The sequence below is a fragment of the Populus alba genome, chromosome 11 (genome assembly GCF_005239225.2).
Source record: "Populus alba chromosome 11, ASM523922v2, whole genome shotgun sequence".
NCBI lineage: Eukaryota > Viridiplantae > Streptophyta > Magnoliopsida > Malpighiales > Salicaceae > Populus > Populus alba.
In genome coordinates, this window is record NC_133294.1 from 6,145,780 (window position 1) to 6,162,560 (window position 16,781).

Below are 16,781 nucleotides of genomic sequence, written 5' to 3' on the forward strand. Positions count from 1 at the left end.
GTCAATTGATAGTTAAAATGCATAAATTCAGAACTAAAAACTAAAATGAAAAAGACGTCCAATTGAGGGGCTGGTACTTGAGTTTGACATGGGTAAAATTACAAGAAATTAAAAGTTTGGAAACAATTATGAATGCGATCAAAAGCAATTGGAAAAACAGGGGCTTAATTGAAATTTGCCAATCCTAAATCAAGAAACCTAAATGACACGTCACTCATAATTAAAGAAAAGAAGGTGAATGACACATTGTTCAATCGGTTGACCTATATTTTGTTTTACAGTTTTGGGCTAATCAAGCTGGGGACTTTAAATGAATAAATATGAAGTTACATACCTCTAAATTGAGCATGTTTTGATTCAAATGAAAGGTGTGCATTCTGTATACCAACTATAGGTGGTATCAAGCGATGACGACGTTAGAAATTTTTCGACGAGACCTCAAAAGTAGACACCACGGTCATCCATGACTAAAACATATTTGTGTCAAAATTGACTTTCTTTTTGTGTGTCCAAATATAAAGCCTTCTCAATGAGTTCTTATCAAGGGTTTACAATTCTTCTCTCAAGATGAAGAGGTCAAAAATGAATTCAAAATCTTAGCAAAACCCTACAAATACCCCCCAAGTTTAAAAGTAAAAGGGATGGAGAAAAAAAAAAGCAAAGAATAAAAAAAAAGGGAAAATATTAAACTTGAACATAAGGTTAAAAGTTTCATAAACCTAAGAAAAGTTTTTCAAGGCTTCAGAAAAGGGAGTAAGCTTATGAGTGGCAAAACCTTTCAAAAGAAAGTAAAGAGAAAGTAGTTATTTTAGGTATACCTTGCTAATCCAAAAGTAAGTCTTTTGTGGTTTGCTTTTGTTTTTTTTTGTTTATATATATATATATATATATATGTCACAAAAAAAAAAAGATTGTAATGCTTAACAAGTAATGTTGCATTCACATCTTTGTTGTTATGATTTTTATTTAATGATGTTATTTTGAAGTTTTTTTTTATATGTTTTTAATATTAAACTTATTGTTTTAAGTTTTGTTTTTGATATATAATGTTGTTTTATTTTATTTTTTAACATAAGCTATGCATGTTAATACAAGGGTGTTTACTATGAGTTTGTTACACCTGTTTATGCACAAAATAGGTTAGAAAAACCAATTTGAAATCCATGTTACATGAATATATAAGTTGTTTTAAGTTTTTTTTTTTTTGGATTTGGTACCTCATGTTTGATTTTGTTTTTTTGATGTTTTGTTTTCTTAGTTTTTTGTTCAAATATGTTTGTGTATGGTATTGTGAATTGTTGAGATAACAAGAGCAAGTTTTAGAAGCACAAAATGCATATTTCTAGGCTTAGAAGTGGTTAGGCATGGCTAGTTTTTTTCTAGGTTCTTTTAGGTAATGTTCTTTATGTTCTTGGGAACAACATTGCCTCAACCCCTAGATTTAGACCATTTTTGGTCCATTTATTTGCATATAACCCTTCCTTATACATGATTAACCAATAATCTAGTGTTTATTCGTATCAATAATGTGTTTAAATTGTTTTTTTTATCCTAGGGTTTCAATTTTGAATTGAAACTCATTATGGTTAAATTGTGATGATTCATTGATAATCGAAGTGAAGGGATACTAGATTATTGATCCTTGCATGATTTCCAATATGTTATGCCTTTGATTTGTCTATATTTGGTTTGGTTTGAGAGCCACATTATTAGGTTCATGTTGAATGCTCTTCATTTGTTCATGTTTTCCCTAAGAACACTAGCTTAGTTACATGATTTCGACTTATTTTGCTTCATTTCTTTTCATATGCATCTTTGTATGACATTTATAATCAATAATATAGTGCTTTTTTGCATCAATAAGATGATTTTAATGATTTTTAATCCCAGAGTTTCGGTTTAGAATTGAAACCTATTTTTGACAAAATCATGATGCTTAAGTGAAAATCAAAGTGATTGGGTGTTAGATTATTGATTATTGTATGATTTCCAACATGTAATTGCTTTTGTTTTGACCAAATCTGGTCTGATTTGAAACCCATGTTGTTAGGTTTGGTTTTAAGTGTTCTTGATGTTCTTTATTTTTTTTTTATGTTTGATCCATTTTAGTTTTTGTATTTTTTGAGTGTTTAATCTGTATTTGTTTGCTTTGATTGTTTTTTTGATGTTTTCGAGCCAAACCATGATTTTTGGTTTGGTTTATGGTCAAACCAAAATTTTTTAGTCAACCCAATTAGGTCGAGTAAAAACAAATCAGGTTAAAGGGTTTATACGCTGTCTGGTTTGCTATTTTTTTTGTTAAGTTTTTTATTTTTTGGTTTATGGGTGTGTTTTACAAACAACCTTTAGGCTTATTTTGGGTAGTTTTATTTTAATTTTTTTTTTTCCAAACAAAGCCTAAGAAATAAATTATAAAAAATATTTTATTTTATTCTTGCATATGGCCAAAAATCCTAACATTATTTGTGCATCTTTTTTAGACAAAAAATTAAAATACTTTGGCATGTTTCTTATATATATATATATATATATATATAATATTGCATAGATTTGACAACAAGTTTGTAAAATTTCAAAGGATTTTAGCCTATATTTAAAAATTATTAGACATTATATTTTTGCAATTAAATATTATTCATTTTTAATATAAGGATAAAAAAACTAAAAGTGGTTAATATCCAAAATATTATTAGGAGTAATAATTATATTATTCACTTTTAATATAAAGATAAAAAAACCTAAGAGAGCTTAATATCAAAAATATTATTCGGGATAATAATTTTATTACTCACTTTAATATAAAGATATAAAACTTGTATGAGTTTAATATCTAAAATATTATTATGAATAATACAACTCATTCACTTCTAATATAAAGATAAAACTATAAAGAATTTCATTTGAAATATTATTTGAAATGATGCAGTAGCAAAAATTCTAGTTTTATCCTGAAAGAAGACTCAACGATAATTGAAGATATTTCACCATTCTAGATTGATTTCTTGACCTAGAAAACTAGAGTTTGTTCATTGTAGCAAACCCGCTATAGTAGGCTAGTAGAAATAGACATCATCGAACCATAGAAAAAAAAATACAACTTATCTTAGGTAAAACATACTAGAGGTGTTAATATTTTTCATTTATACAACCAATCCCTCGCCTAGAATCTTTTTAAAAAAACCCAATTAAAATTTCTAGCAACAATAATACTAAGTGACGACCTTCTCAACCAACATTTGATACTGTCATTGCTAGTCCTTTTCCCAACCACAGTAATCAATTGGCTCTTGCTTGGAAAGCGAGATCAATTCTCTAGTAGGAATCTTGTCAAACCCATGTTGCTTAGGTTTGACATGTAGTTGAGCCTAAGGGCATTGGTTTGGAAGCTCACCAGAACTATGCCTATTTAAGATCATTTTATAGCCATACCCAAGGGTGTTAGGTCTAAAAGTAAACTAGATACATGTCATCTGGGCAAGGTATTCTACCTAGGCTAGGGGTGTTGGATATGGATGCAAACCTTACTTATTTATCATTGGGTTATCACAATGTCTTTGGACCTTCTAAACTAGAACTTAGGCTCAACATTCATTTTTCATAATGCTTAAAAATATTGATCAATCGATAGCTTTCCAAGTCTTTGTGTATTCAATATGCAAAGATTTGTTTTGAAGGGTTGTCAATTTTTAATGAGATACTTTTTACTTTTTCTATGCGATAGATTATCCCAAACAAAACTTTTAGGATTCTTGTGGCCATGTGACTTGCCCTAATTAAACGAGTCTATTAGGAAGAGAAAACAATGACATGCATTCAATGTAGTAATTAACTAGTTATTTTTTTATATTTGTGGTGACATCAAGGGTTATTCATCCAATGAGGAGGAGGAAAAGTTATTTCCTTTATAACTCTAGTCACTCTCACTTCCATTCTTTTCTTATACTTTCATTTTTATATATTCTTTACTAAAAACAAATTGTTGTTGAAGCTTTGAGCAAGATTTATTCCCATTTATATATATATATATATATATATATATATATATATATATATATATATATAACTCTGTTATTGTCAGTATTCCTCCATTTTAAACTACTCTCTTCTTCCTTCTTGTTATTTAGTTAGAAAAACATGGATTCTAAAAGAGTGAGTAGAGATGTTGCTTTTTTCGGTGGTGAATTTAGCTTCCAACCAAAAACTAGGGGAAACAATAGGGGATAGGGTTTATTAGACTAGGCCTTAGGACTAAAGAGGGTGGAACTCTAGCATCCACCTCTAGAAAGGGGAAGGTAGTTTCCAAACCCAGAGAAGTCCCTCTCCCTCTGCGTCTAAGGAACCTTGAAAGAGAAATAGGTTGCCTCAAACCCTTAAGCACACTAAGCACAACACCTTAACCATAGAACAAATGGCCTATATGAATGGCTAGCAGCTATGAAAATATATGGCTAAATTGTCTCCAAAGAATGAAAAGATCAATCAATCAACCTTGGCCACTTTTAGGGAACGTTGTGAAGTCATTGCCTTTTTGTTCATGTAAGAGTCGGGGTACTCAGTCCCTCTTTAAAGGTTCTTGAAGGAAGTATTTTGCTATTATAGGTTAGGTTCAGGTCAAGTGCATTCTTACGAATAAATTAGATTATTCACTTTTGACAATTTTCTTAAGTTTGTTAGACTTGAGCCTACTATAAATATGTTTAGGACAAGTTATAATTTGATTATTGGCGCTAACAACAGCAACAAAGTCTAATGGTTTTGACCTTTACCAACAAACCCAACAGACCTATGAAAAAGATCTTATAGGGCAAGCCTGCCACGTCAAAAAATGAAGTAGGAGGTGGCTAATCATAAGGTACAACAAGATGGTTAGCCCAATAGATAAGATGATAGAAATCTGGGGTTATGTCCACTATTAAAAATTACCCTCTGAAATGAATAGTAAACCCTTTCTGATCTTGAATTAGGAAGAAACATGAACTATGTTGGTACAGACCTCCTCAACTGAGTACGAGATGAATGAGATGGCTAAAGAGCATTATCGGGCCTTGTTGCAAAATATATAGCTTCTTATATTTTATTTTTGTATATTTAAATATTCATCTCTGACTTATTTTTATATAAGGTTAACAACTGAAGGGAAGGAGAGTTAGCAGGTTCTACATCTGAGAAGGCACATCCATCCCTTAATTTATATGGTTCTAGGACCGGAGCAAAGATGGAAAATGACCCTATCAAAACAGATAAGCTTCCTATCCCTCTTAAGAAGTAAATGAGACTTTTTTCTGCGTATCACCCCATGTCTTTGCATTTATCTCTCCACTGAAGAACAGCTGTTTATACTGTCCTCTTGATTTGTTCGTTTCAAATTCCAACACCAAACAAAGTTAAACATTCCATCCAGGCCTGTTCATTCTTCACACTCGTCTCAGATGCGTAATTAAGTTCAATACTTGCTTTCATGTTAGAACCAGAGGTACAACTACGGTCATTTTGTACAGCTTTTTTACTATTTCCACTAATATAGTATCCGACTCCTCTGATGAGAATGGAGTTGCTGCAATGCAATAGAATTGAGGTTTCCATGCTGTTGCTGCTTCCTCGACCCTCCTCCGTTCTTCAATTGAATTTTGCATCATCTGACACCAGAAGTGGGAAAAGCCTACCAGCCAATACACTGTTTTTAAATATTGATATTAAACTAAGAATAAAAAATAAAAATTGGCATTTTCTGTTGAAGGTTGACTTGCTGAAACTTTTACCTTGTATGAAACATCTCCGCGCATGGAATCATTCCAAAGCACATGAAGCAATCATGTTTGCCCCTGAATACAATTTTTTCTTTCAAAATTTAATCCATCCTTCATCACATTTTTATGCTCATGTATCTGCCAATCAAATTGGCAAGGGCGTCTATCAATGACTTTGGGTTGAATATCACACCAACTTTCGGATCACAAACAGAGTCAACCGTGATCTGCAAAAACATAATTTGATTAACCTAGTGAACAAATAAAGCAACTTAACATCATCAGGGAAGGGTGAATTAACATCAATGAGCAAATCGCTCTACTCAGTTTTCTAGTCCCCAATAAGAGATGGGCCAATATCACAATCATTGAATAGAGCACATGAAATGCCAGCCAGGTAAATGCCAGCCTACCTGCCCTTAGAATTTGCTTGACAATGCCATACTCAGCAAGCCATTGTGGAAAGCAAGCAGTAATGGGAAAAGGTGTACTTTTTAAGCAAAAATAACCAATGCAAAGAGTAGAGCTAAAAGAAGATATCATACTAGGAGATTTCCAGAAAGAATTTCTCAGATAGCTTTTCTAATATAGAATTTGTCTGCTTCATAGTAAACCAACTGCTGTAAGCAATAGAGATAAGACATCTATAACTTGTCAAAGTTACGAAACTACAAAACAAAACATTGAACTCCAAGACATGCCACATAATCATTTGAATATGTAGCTGCTGGAATTTAGTTTAAATGCAACTAAAAGGAATGATATAAGCACACATACCACATCAAATATCCCTTGGGAAGCCAAGCACTGCACATCTATGGGAATCTGGCCATCTTTGGGAACTAAAAGTGTATTGATATACTGGTTTGGCTGCATAGAGATATCAACGGAAGTAAATAGCATGCTTCATTCTGTTTTTTTTCCCCTCAAAATCAAAGAAGTTTTGCAAACCTTGTATATTAAATGTTTTATCACAGAACTTGAGCAAAACCGTAGCACTTTTTTCTTTAGAAAGCAAGAACCAACAACCTACTAGCATGACTTGTCAATCCTTAAGTTGGAGGTGTCAAAAGAAGCAAAGGGTACATGAGCATATAAGGCTGGAAAATCACAATTTCCCTAACTGCTATATCCCCCGCAAAAGTGAAGTCCTTCGTTTCTTTTCAACTCAAAGTGTATTCAGCCAGAAAATGTTTGTGCTGAATGAATAAAGAAGCAATGTTGCAAGCATCAACTTAAAAAAATTCTCATAAAAAGGTACGAGGACAGAAAGGACCATCTTTTTGACAAGTACTTGATTGTAAGGATAAAAAATGAGAACTTCTCACCATAGGGAAGGTTACACATTGTAAATAAAAGCACGTGTAGCAACCAGAAGAAAACCAGTTTGTTTTGCCCCTGTGCTGTATTGAATAGTCAATTTGCACCTTTTATTTTGGAGCAAATGCAATCCATTCATACCCAATTTATAGCTCCTGTTAGATTCTGAACTAAAGCGATCTTGTGGACTTCTAACATTGCATTTCACAAATATGGATGTCAAGTAATACATGGATTTTATAAAAATTGTAAACAGAAGTTATTGACTGGGTTGAATTGGATAACATTTTTGTTGATTTGGATGCAATACTGAATTGGAAACATAGGGTGCAAATTGACTTGTCAACTCAAACATGGGTGGAAAATGGTAGTTTTCTCTACCAACCAGTATGAAGGGGACTGTGAATTGTCCAGCCCCTTTTCTGGTTCCTGAATCCAAAATACAGACAAAAAGATAAGAAATGCACAATGTGTGGTGGTTTTATTAATAAAGATATTCAGCTATAGATCGCACATGCATAGGGTAGAATATGTTTCTAAAAATTGGATAAAACAGAAGAATATTTTTTCATCATAACTCCATGATTGTCTCAAAATATAATCCATCTAGCCACTTACAAAATTTTCCAAACAAGAATCAGTATCTCCATATTTTCGATTTAGGGCGTCTGTTATGGAAGTTACAAACCCAGAAGCAGAAAAGCCATTTGTCTCTCGATCATGTGTACCATTCAACAAAAGTACCTAATGTTGGAGAGAGCTAAATAAGTATAGCACATGTATGCTAAAATAGCAGCATATTTTGATGTTCAGCTTGTAAATAATATATAAGAATGTCCAAACATGGAACGTCAGAGGATTCTAATTTCCAAATCTGTGACATGATCGATCAAGAGAGTAATGATAGATTTTGATGCAAATAAGACAGCAAGAAATTAGCCAAATGCATCAATTGATGCATGTCCAAGAGGTTATGAAATCAGCACCTTGGGGCAGTTCCTGGAAGAAATAATTTCTCCAATGCCACGTAACACCTAAGACAAGTCATATTTAATGATGAATAACAAGTAAATGAAACAGCCATAGATAATGATATTCCACAAGTAAACAAAATCACATCAATATCCTCCTGCAAACCAAAAGATGAGAAAACGAATTTGGCAACAATCATCAAATGAAAGTTAAATTTCATTAAAAACACCGAATCAAGAATGTTACCAATGATGGGCAAACGGAGGTAAAGAGGGATCCCATTGCATAAACAATACAATCCACATTACTCAATCGGTCCAAGACAGATGCATTTACCATGGGGAAGACCTATTCAATTTGAATAATAACATTATTAGAATTAGAGATTACATATTTCAACAACCAAGATCCACATTTCATGACATGAATATGCAACCGTAAGAAACTTGAGAGAGAAGTTTTTTTTTTTTAAAAAAAAAGAAAGACTGGAAACAGGACATCAATGTGACTAATGAAGTTTGAAAGGTACAGGCATGTCCTATCTCCCTGTATCACTATTCACCAAATACATAAAGCACGTCAGCAAAATTGTTCACCACAAGGGGAAAAAAACCAAACTTTACAAATCACCTGACATCAAATTCCAGGTGCAAGAGATCAAAAACAAGTGAATATACAGCATCATATTCACGTATCTAAGAAAGAAATTGGTGTTATGCTGACATGCTATATTTTGCATGTTAAAGTTTCAAATGACTACATAATTGTGGTCTTATAAGAAATTACAGAAAGATAAATCTTATTGAAGTACCAATGCCAGAATACCGTCTTTCATTTTTGCTTTTCAATTTTTGTTGCAATGTCAGGCTCTTGCATATGAAGGTAGTACCAAAGGTTCTGGGCCACTTTTACATTATACCAACCAAAAAACACATGACCATGACACAAGAACAATTCTTCATGATGATAATTGTTTGTGGTAGAAGAATAAAGTGCAAGATGTATTCACCTCGTGCAGTGAGTTTCCACCCTCATTTGACATATAGAAAACCCTCTTTATTCTTGAAGGAAGTGCTGGGACTGAAGAACATCCCTACCCAAAAGAATTTATTTCCATAAGAACTCAGCATTTCAAAAGAACTTTTAAATTATCAATAAAGTGCAATCCCAACACCATTATGCTCTGGTATAAAACTAGGAATTGGATTCTGTTTCCAAATATGATGACTAGGAGAAATTTTACTTGTTTATATAGTCTAAACTGATTAACACATATTCTCCCAGCACCAATATTTCTGTATTTAGATGCATGTCAGCAATTGGTCTCCAGAGATCAGTTAAATGATTTGGTGAACAAAACCTCAGTCCAAAGTGTACTTTGGATGACAACTGAGAATTGGATTTCCTAATATCATTTAGATATCAAATCAATCACAACAATGAGAAAAGAGATATATTCTTACAATAAAAAATATTGATTAACACAAATTTGCCCTTACAGATGTGATTGCCTCTCTACCACACAATGTTAAGTGATGCTTAATAAGGAAGAAACAAGGTTACAGCAGAAGAGAAGTAACAGAACCACCAGCAGAAGCAGCATAACAATTTGCATGTGCTGAATATCGTAATTGGCATGTGATGATTAGTTGGTGGATTCAGTTAGTAGCTGAAAAGTAGCTAGTGACAGTTAGGAAGTTAGTTGCAAGGTAGTTAGAAGCAGTTAGGTATTAACGCCATTTATAAATAAGAGTGTATGAGAAACGTAGAGGGCAAGTAATAAAGCTGAATCATTTTCTGTATTTGCAGAAGACTCTTTCTCTTTCTCTCTTTCTTCTACTTCTCAACCTCCCTTTCTTAAACTACTAACCACCATTTTTAAGGACATTTCTTATCAATTTTGTACCAGAGCCAAAGATACAAACAAGATGGGAGCTCTAGAAGAGCAGAGCAGATAAACAAATGAAGAAATACAAGAGGTAAGAGCTGAAGTTAAAATGCAAGGAACTGAGTTATACAATAAGATAGAACAGCTACAATTGAAGATGGAGACAATGCTGTCAACCATGAGTTCCTTTAAGGCCAATCAAGACAGTGAATGAGAAATGCGGGAGAATGTTGTTGGGATTCAAGAAAGCAACAGAGGAGGGTATAATATAACTTTGCCAAAGGCGGAATTACCTAACTTTGTGGGGGAAAATCCTTGTGGTTGGGTGAGGAAGTGTATGAAATTCTTTAAGATGCACTTCATAGTCGTCCACCAATGAGTTGAAATTGCTTCTTTGTACTTAGAAGGAAGAGCTGAGATTTGGTATGAAGGGTTCTTGGTAGGAGGTAAGGACTTAATGAATTGGGATGAGTTTTCAAAAGTAATTTGTTTAAGGTTTGGCAGTCAAAGAGTGGCCAGTACCTCATACAATCAAAGAACTGAGGGGATTCTTGGGTTAGTACGATATTACAAGAAATTCATTGAAGGAATCATCAGTAAACCGTTAACTGAAATTTTGAAAAAAAAAAAAAGTTTGGGTGGAATGACATGGCTCAAGAGGCATTTGACAGACTCAAGGAAGCTTCATGTATAGCACTAGTGTTAGCATTGCCTGATTTTGATAAGGTTTTTGTACTGGAGATTGATGCTTGTGCCAGTGGAATAGGGGTTGTGTTAAGCCAAGAAGACAAACCTTTAGCTTTTTTCAGCAAAGCATTGAGTACAAAACACTAGTAGCTAGATGATATATCTAGTGCTTGAAGATATATATCTCAGGTGTATAACAATGAATCAACCTAAGAAGTGGTTTAAATGGTTATCGTTAGCTCAATGGTGGCACAACACTAGCTTCCACTCTTCTATCAAAATGAGTCCCTTCCAAGCATTGTTTAGGTATCCACCACCAAGCAGGGCATTGTCTACTAAAGAATTTAGTTCAATGGCTACAGTGAAGAGGTGGTAACCAATAGAATTAATATGGATCAGTTCTTGCAGAAGTAGTTAGAGAAGGTTGTGCATAGGATAAAGCATATGGCAGATAAAAATAGAACTGATAGCGAATTCAAGGAGGTGGATTATATTTACTTAAAGGTTCAACCATACAAGCAATCAAGTATGGAATTAGGGAAGCATTTCAAGCTCAATCTGAGATTTTATCGTTCATATAAGGTTTTGTAAAAGATTGGTTCAGTTGCATATAGGTTGGAATTACAAAAAGAAGTTGCCATACACCTAGTTTGTCATGTCTCATTGCATAAGAAAAAGCTTAGTGAGAATGTAGTAACCTCAACAACTTTGACAATAGTGGGTGGTGGTGGAAGGGCAAACATTGCTCCAGTGACTATACTGGATAGGGAACTCATGAAGAAAGGAAATAAGGTAGAGCTGATGGATTAGTACAGTGGTCTAATATGTTTGAGGAAGATGCCACTTGAGAGAATTTGGAAGAATTGAGTCAACAATTCCTGGATTTTAGCTTGGATTCTTGAGGACAGGAATTTTAAAGGGAGGGCAAACTTTTACATGATGCTTCACAAGGAAGAGAGAAGGTTACAGCAGAAGAGAAATAACAGAACCAGCCACAGTAGCATAGCAATTTACATGTGATGAATATTGTAAATGGCATGTGATGATTAGTTAGTTGATTCAGTTAGGAAGTAAGTTGAAAGATAGTTAGAAACAGTTAGGTAGTTAACTTCACTGTAGAAATAAGAGAGTATGAGAAAAGTAGAGGGCAAGTAATAAAGTTTAATCATTTTCTGTATTTGCAGAATACTCTCTCTTTCTCTCTTTCTTCTACTTCTCAACCTTCCTTTCTAAAACTACAAACCACCATTGTTAAGGACATTCCTTAACACCCAACCACCATGATTAATCAGACTTGATCCCATCAAGCACACGGAACTTTTGACAAGATAGTTCCATCATCACTTCAATTGCAGCACACATTACCTCCATAAACTACTAATTTGCGGCCAAATAAGATATTCTCGGCAATCCCTATTCAGAAATTCTCAGTAAAATATTGATACATTAACTAATTGAAAACTAATTGTACTTCAAGTCACATAGCTAAACAACAATACCTTATCAATGTGTTGCATGGTTCCACTGGTTGGATGTGAAATCTCATTCTGACCTCGAATAATAGTGCCATCCTAACATAAATTACTAAAATATTAGAAAAGAAAGAAAGATGCTGTATAAAAATTTTCCGAGCATACAAGTGTTAAAAATCAGTAAACAGCTACAAATCAATGACCTAGGTTGCAATTGCAAAAACTAAATTTGGAAATGTTATAAAGTATAATCTGCATATGTCACAAGCATACACACTTAACATAAAGTGGTAGCAATACCCATAATTCGCATCCTAATGTAAGCCTGTCATTTGTTGAGATGACTGGAAGAACCAGACTTTCTGCTGGAATATCTGAAACACGTGAAAATAAAAATATAGCGGCATCTAAAGATTGAAAAAATATGCGTGCACCTGCAAAGAAAAAATTCCCAATGCTGCAAAAAAGAAGCATGTCAGTTAAGTCATGATTGTGTAAAAAGCTTCACAAAACACAGAGAAATTTAAGGTGGAAAGCTTTATCAAGAATGGGGAAAAACTTAAGGAAACAACAAAAATTATCCAAGAACATATGATTCTCTAGAATACATAGACTTCAGGGCAAATCACTCCTAGATATTGGTGGAATAGGAAGCCTACTCAAGAACATGATCATCAATATTCTAAATATAAAACAGCACTGTGACACCACAAAACAGAAAGTAGCAAGACATAGTTACAATTGGATACAAGTACCTGCCATTACTAAAGCAAAATGATTCATTAGGCCGGCGCAGGATCTGCATTCACAAAACATTTATTGATTTCATACTAACATTATTTCACAATTTCTAACAAGCACTAAAGCATTTGACAGAAACAACACATACAAAAGTTGGAACCAATCTGGAGAAGAAGCAAAATAAATAAATAAATAATGAAATCCAGCAAACTTTCAAAAGAAGAACAAAAGTAAGAGGTGTCACCATTAACTTTCCTATACCCTATCACCAATATTAACCACTTCATCTCTCACATAAAAGTTCCTCTCATTTTGTAGAAAGTTTACGTTAAGTCCATAGACCTTCGACGACATAGTTAATAGGCATGCAAGAAGCACGTTGCATGAAAATCAACAAGATGAAATGGCAATAAAGGGGCAATCCAGTATCATTTTCAGCTTAGCCTACCTCATTTTGGAAATAAACAAGAAAAGCTCGAATTGTTTCACTATATGGTCTTGATACGCCTTTCCATAAAGAGTGTTCTCCTCCTACAATATCATACCTGCCAAATTCCAATTCAGCACACTGTTATTCAATACCGGCACCATATATATACCTAGCAAGTAAAACAGTAGAAATTCAGGATAGAACCTATAAAACTGAATTTAATAGTAGACAACACGGTAATTTAAGGAATTTCAAGACACCTTTTACATAAACAAAATATACCTAAGCAAAAAATACAACATTACTGGACCATCAAGTTTTTGCACATCAAACTTTTTCTCGAATATTTTATGTTCAATGACAACCGGTCTAGCACTTTTAACACCTTTCTCTTTTCCTTTTTTCTCAAATTTCCTACAATTTTTTACACTGATTTCATGAGAGGAAAAGTCAAATATGAAAAGCAACCAAGAAAACGTTGAAATGCATAAACACACAAGGATAAATTAGTGTAAATCCAAGTTATGCGAAGAAACACATTTTGGAACCGATTAGTAAGATGAATATTATGACTTAAAAGGAGAAGTGCTTTAAATTGAAATGTGTTTAATGTTATATATTTAAATTAAGAAATCAACAAAATTCACAAGACATATTATTACCATTGGGATTTGGAATCTTGAGGATCAAGAGGTAAGCGATGCCCAAGCAATCTTCTGACAGCAAGAGCTTCAGCACTACTTTGATCAGACAATCTTAAACACCTCGACCGAATATCTCCAACCGCAGGACCACCTAAGTTACAGTTTAGAGTATATCAATCATACCGGAAAAGAGAAAAAGAAAAGGTGTGTCTGCTATTTACCGAGCACGCGGACAATCTCAGCAGTGCTGCCACCATCATCAGAGACAGGGAGAACGTGAGCAACACTCGTTGTTAATTTCTTCAGTTCTTCCACTACGCCATTAAACGCAGTACCACCTGCATATGCATTAAGAATTAATCATAATTTTTGGATCTAATTGAAGAATGAGGAAGTATAGTAGAGACCTGAGAAGACGAGGAGGGAGGGTTGTGAGGGCCTAGGGCTTGAATTTGAAATGGAAGAGGGGGAGGAGGAGCATTGAAGGGAAGTCATGGATAGGACAAGATGTTTTGGTATTGGCTTAGGGAATGAAGAAAAAGGGAAGAGTAATTGAGGAGGAGAGTGGAGGAGAAGAGAGGGGGAGGAGGCCTTGGAAATCAGGGGTCCCAAACAACTGTCCGCCATATTCCCGCGATTTCCTCCCTCCAACCAACAAACCTATTTACCTCACCACCTATATTATATTGTTTTTTGTTCTTAAATAAAAAAATTCTCATTTTTTTTTCTAATTTAGTGGTTTTTGTATTTTCAATCACATTTTTTTTTACACAAAAATAAAAATAGAGGATGAATTTTTATTTTCCCATTCAAATGGTAAATTTTGTTATCTTGCTATCTTTTGACGGGTTATTTAAAATCAATTTTAAAGGACAATAGACTAGTAACAAAAGAAATTAAAAGCCTTAAGAGTATAAAAAAATTACAGAGAATCTATTTAAAAAAAAAAAAAACTGTAAAAGGGTCTTTTATTTTAGCATATGAGGTAATTCACTATGAATTTAAACAGTGTAAATGTTATTTCTCCCTTTCATATACAAAGTTTTTATCTTGCTAGTAAGGGTAGAATGGTATTTTCCATTGAATTTTCTAGCAAATTTAAAAGTCATTTGCAAATTGATGAGGATCAATTTAGTAATTTTAATTTTTTGGTACAATTAAATTACATAGATACCCTTAAAAAGTAAAAATAATAAAAAAAAGCTACAAGGGCTTTTACACATTTTTTTTGTTTTACTAATAGTACAATCACTTCATAATCTTTAAAGTAAATAAAAAATGGATAAGTCAAAGGCTATTTTAGTTTTTTTTTTCTTTTAGTTTTATTGGCATGTGTGGTGTCGTACAGCAATCAAAATTTTCAAATCACTATTTCATCTAAAACATATAGTGAAGGTTAAACTGTTGAAACAGTGCGTGTTGCTCAAATCATAATAATTTGGTGACAGTTGAGTTTTTTCTCCTATTCTTGTTTTCTCTTTTCCCTCATTGAAATTCAAGTTATGTCAATAAAAAATCAGGATTGTTCTACCATTTATTTTGTCTTTTAATTATGCTCTTTTGTCTTTTGCTTGGTGTTTATTTGTTTTGGAATCTTTTTTAGATTTTATTTTTTATTGTCATCCCTTTTCATTTGATTTTTTTAGTTTTTATATCAAATATGATACTCATTCTTTTGATTATTTTTTTTCAATCATTTTCTTGATTTGTTTTTTCTTTCAATTTTGTCTCTTAATATTTTATTTTATTTCATTTTTTTTTCAAATTTGATTCTCATTCTTTTAATTTCTTTTTTTTAATCCTTTTCTTAATTTGTTTTTTTTTATTGTCTTTTAACCTTTTATTTCATTTATTTTTTTTATTTAATTTTGGTCCTCATTCTTTTAATTACTCTTTTTTTTATCATTTTTTTATTTTATTTTATTTTTTGATTAAATCTCTCATTATTTTCTTTCATTAGTTTTTAGACCAAATTTGATTCTCATTGTTTTTACTACTACTTGTTTTATTTTTTATTTTTTATGGTTAAGAGTTTTGTTCAAGATTTTTTTTTTCTATAGGGTTTTTTTTTTTATTTCATAACTAGGGTTGTTGGTTTTAAAAGATTAGCTTGATTTAACTTTAATCTTTTAAAAGAAATTAATTTTTCCTTTGATATTAAGCTATTGCGCCTTGAGCTTTTTATTGTTTTCCCTTTTCTTCATCTAGGGATATCCCGAGTTGCTTTGGATTTTTTTTTCAATTTTTTTTTTCAATTTCATCCTTTAACATTGGACAATTGGGTCTTAAGATCTCTTATCTTTTATGTTTTTTTTTTTATCGGATTATCTCGAGTCGAAAGTTCATTAGGTTAACCCAAGGTAGCTAGGGTATTTTTTCAATGTTTTATTTATTTATTTAAACTTGATCAATTTTTCTAAGTCATTTTAAAAAGAAATTAATTTTCTTATCTCAATCTCATGTCGCGACACAAATGGTAGGTTAGTAGAGTAAACCCGTGCTGACTCAGATTTTTTCTTTCGCGTTTCTTTTTTAATTTATTTTTTCAATTTCATTATTTGAAATCAACTTTGTTGGGCCTTGAATTTTCTATTTTTTTTTAGTTTCTTTCTCTAGGATTATTTCGCGTCATAAATTAATCAAGTTATTTCAAATTCACTCAGGTTATCATCATTTGTATATCTTTTTATTTTAGATAATAAAATATACATCTATAGTCATTTAAACGCATAGTACATATTATAATTTAACAAAAGCAAATTATATCTATGCCATAAAAATGAAATTATTCATGATAAAATAATTCTCATTAAATTGTAAAAAAGTTATTTTTTTTATAATTATAAATAACAAATGAATTAATGATATTAACCAGATATG

The 16,781-nt window shown here is 32.5% G+C and overlaps 1 protein-coding gene across 5 annotated transcripts; it reads right to left on the reverse strand.

Moving 5' to 3' along the window:
• Nucleotides 1-5,380: 5,380 nt before the first annotated feature.
• On the reverse strand, nt 5,381-14,568 carry LOC118051911 (uncharacterized protein YNL011C). 5 transcript variants are annotated; one of them, XM_035062689.2, is made up of 15 exons: nt 14,309-14,568; nt 14,123-14,239; nt 13,920-14,052; nt 13,276-13,372; nt 12,842-12,885; nt 12,521-12,543; nt 12,387-12,460; nt 12,114-12,185; nt 9,049-9,132; nt 8,286-8,387; nt 8,054-8,101; nt 7,686-7,811; nt 6,525-6,617; nt 5,760-5,974; nt 5,381-5,659 (listed from the first exon to the last, which is right to left on the reverse strand). In XM_035062689.2, the coding sequence occupies exons 1-14, from the start codon at nt 14,526-14,528 to the stop codon at nt 5,864-5,866; spliced, it is 1,344 nt and encodes a 447-aa protein (XP_034918580.1). In that variant the 5' UTR covers nt 14,529-14,568; the 3' UTR covers nt 5,381-5,659; nt 5,760-5,863. The 5 variants fall into 5 exon arrangements, with proteins under 5 accessions (XP_034918580.1, XP_034918579.1, XP_034918577.1 ...); XM_035062688.2 differs by having other exon boundaries at nt 12,387-12,543; nt 14,123-14,215; XM_035062686.2 differs by having other exon boundaries at nt 12,387-12,543.
• Nucleotides 14,569-16,781: the final 2,213 nt, after the last annotated feature.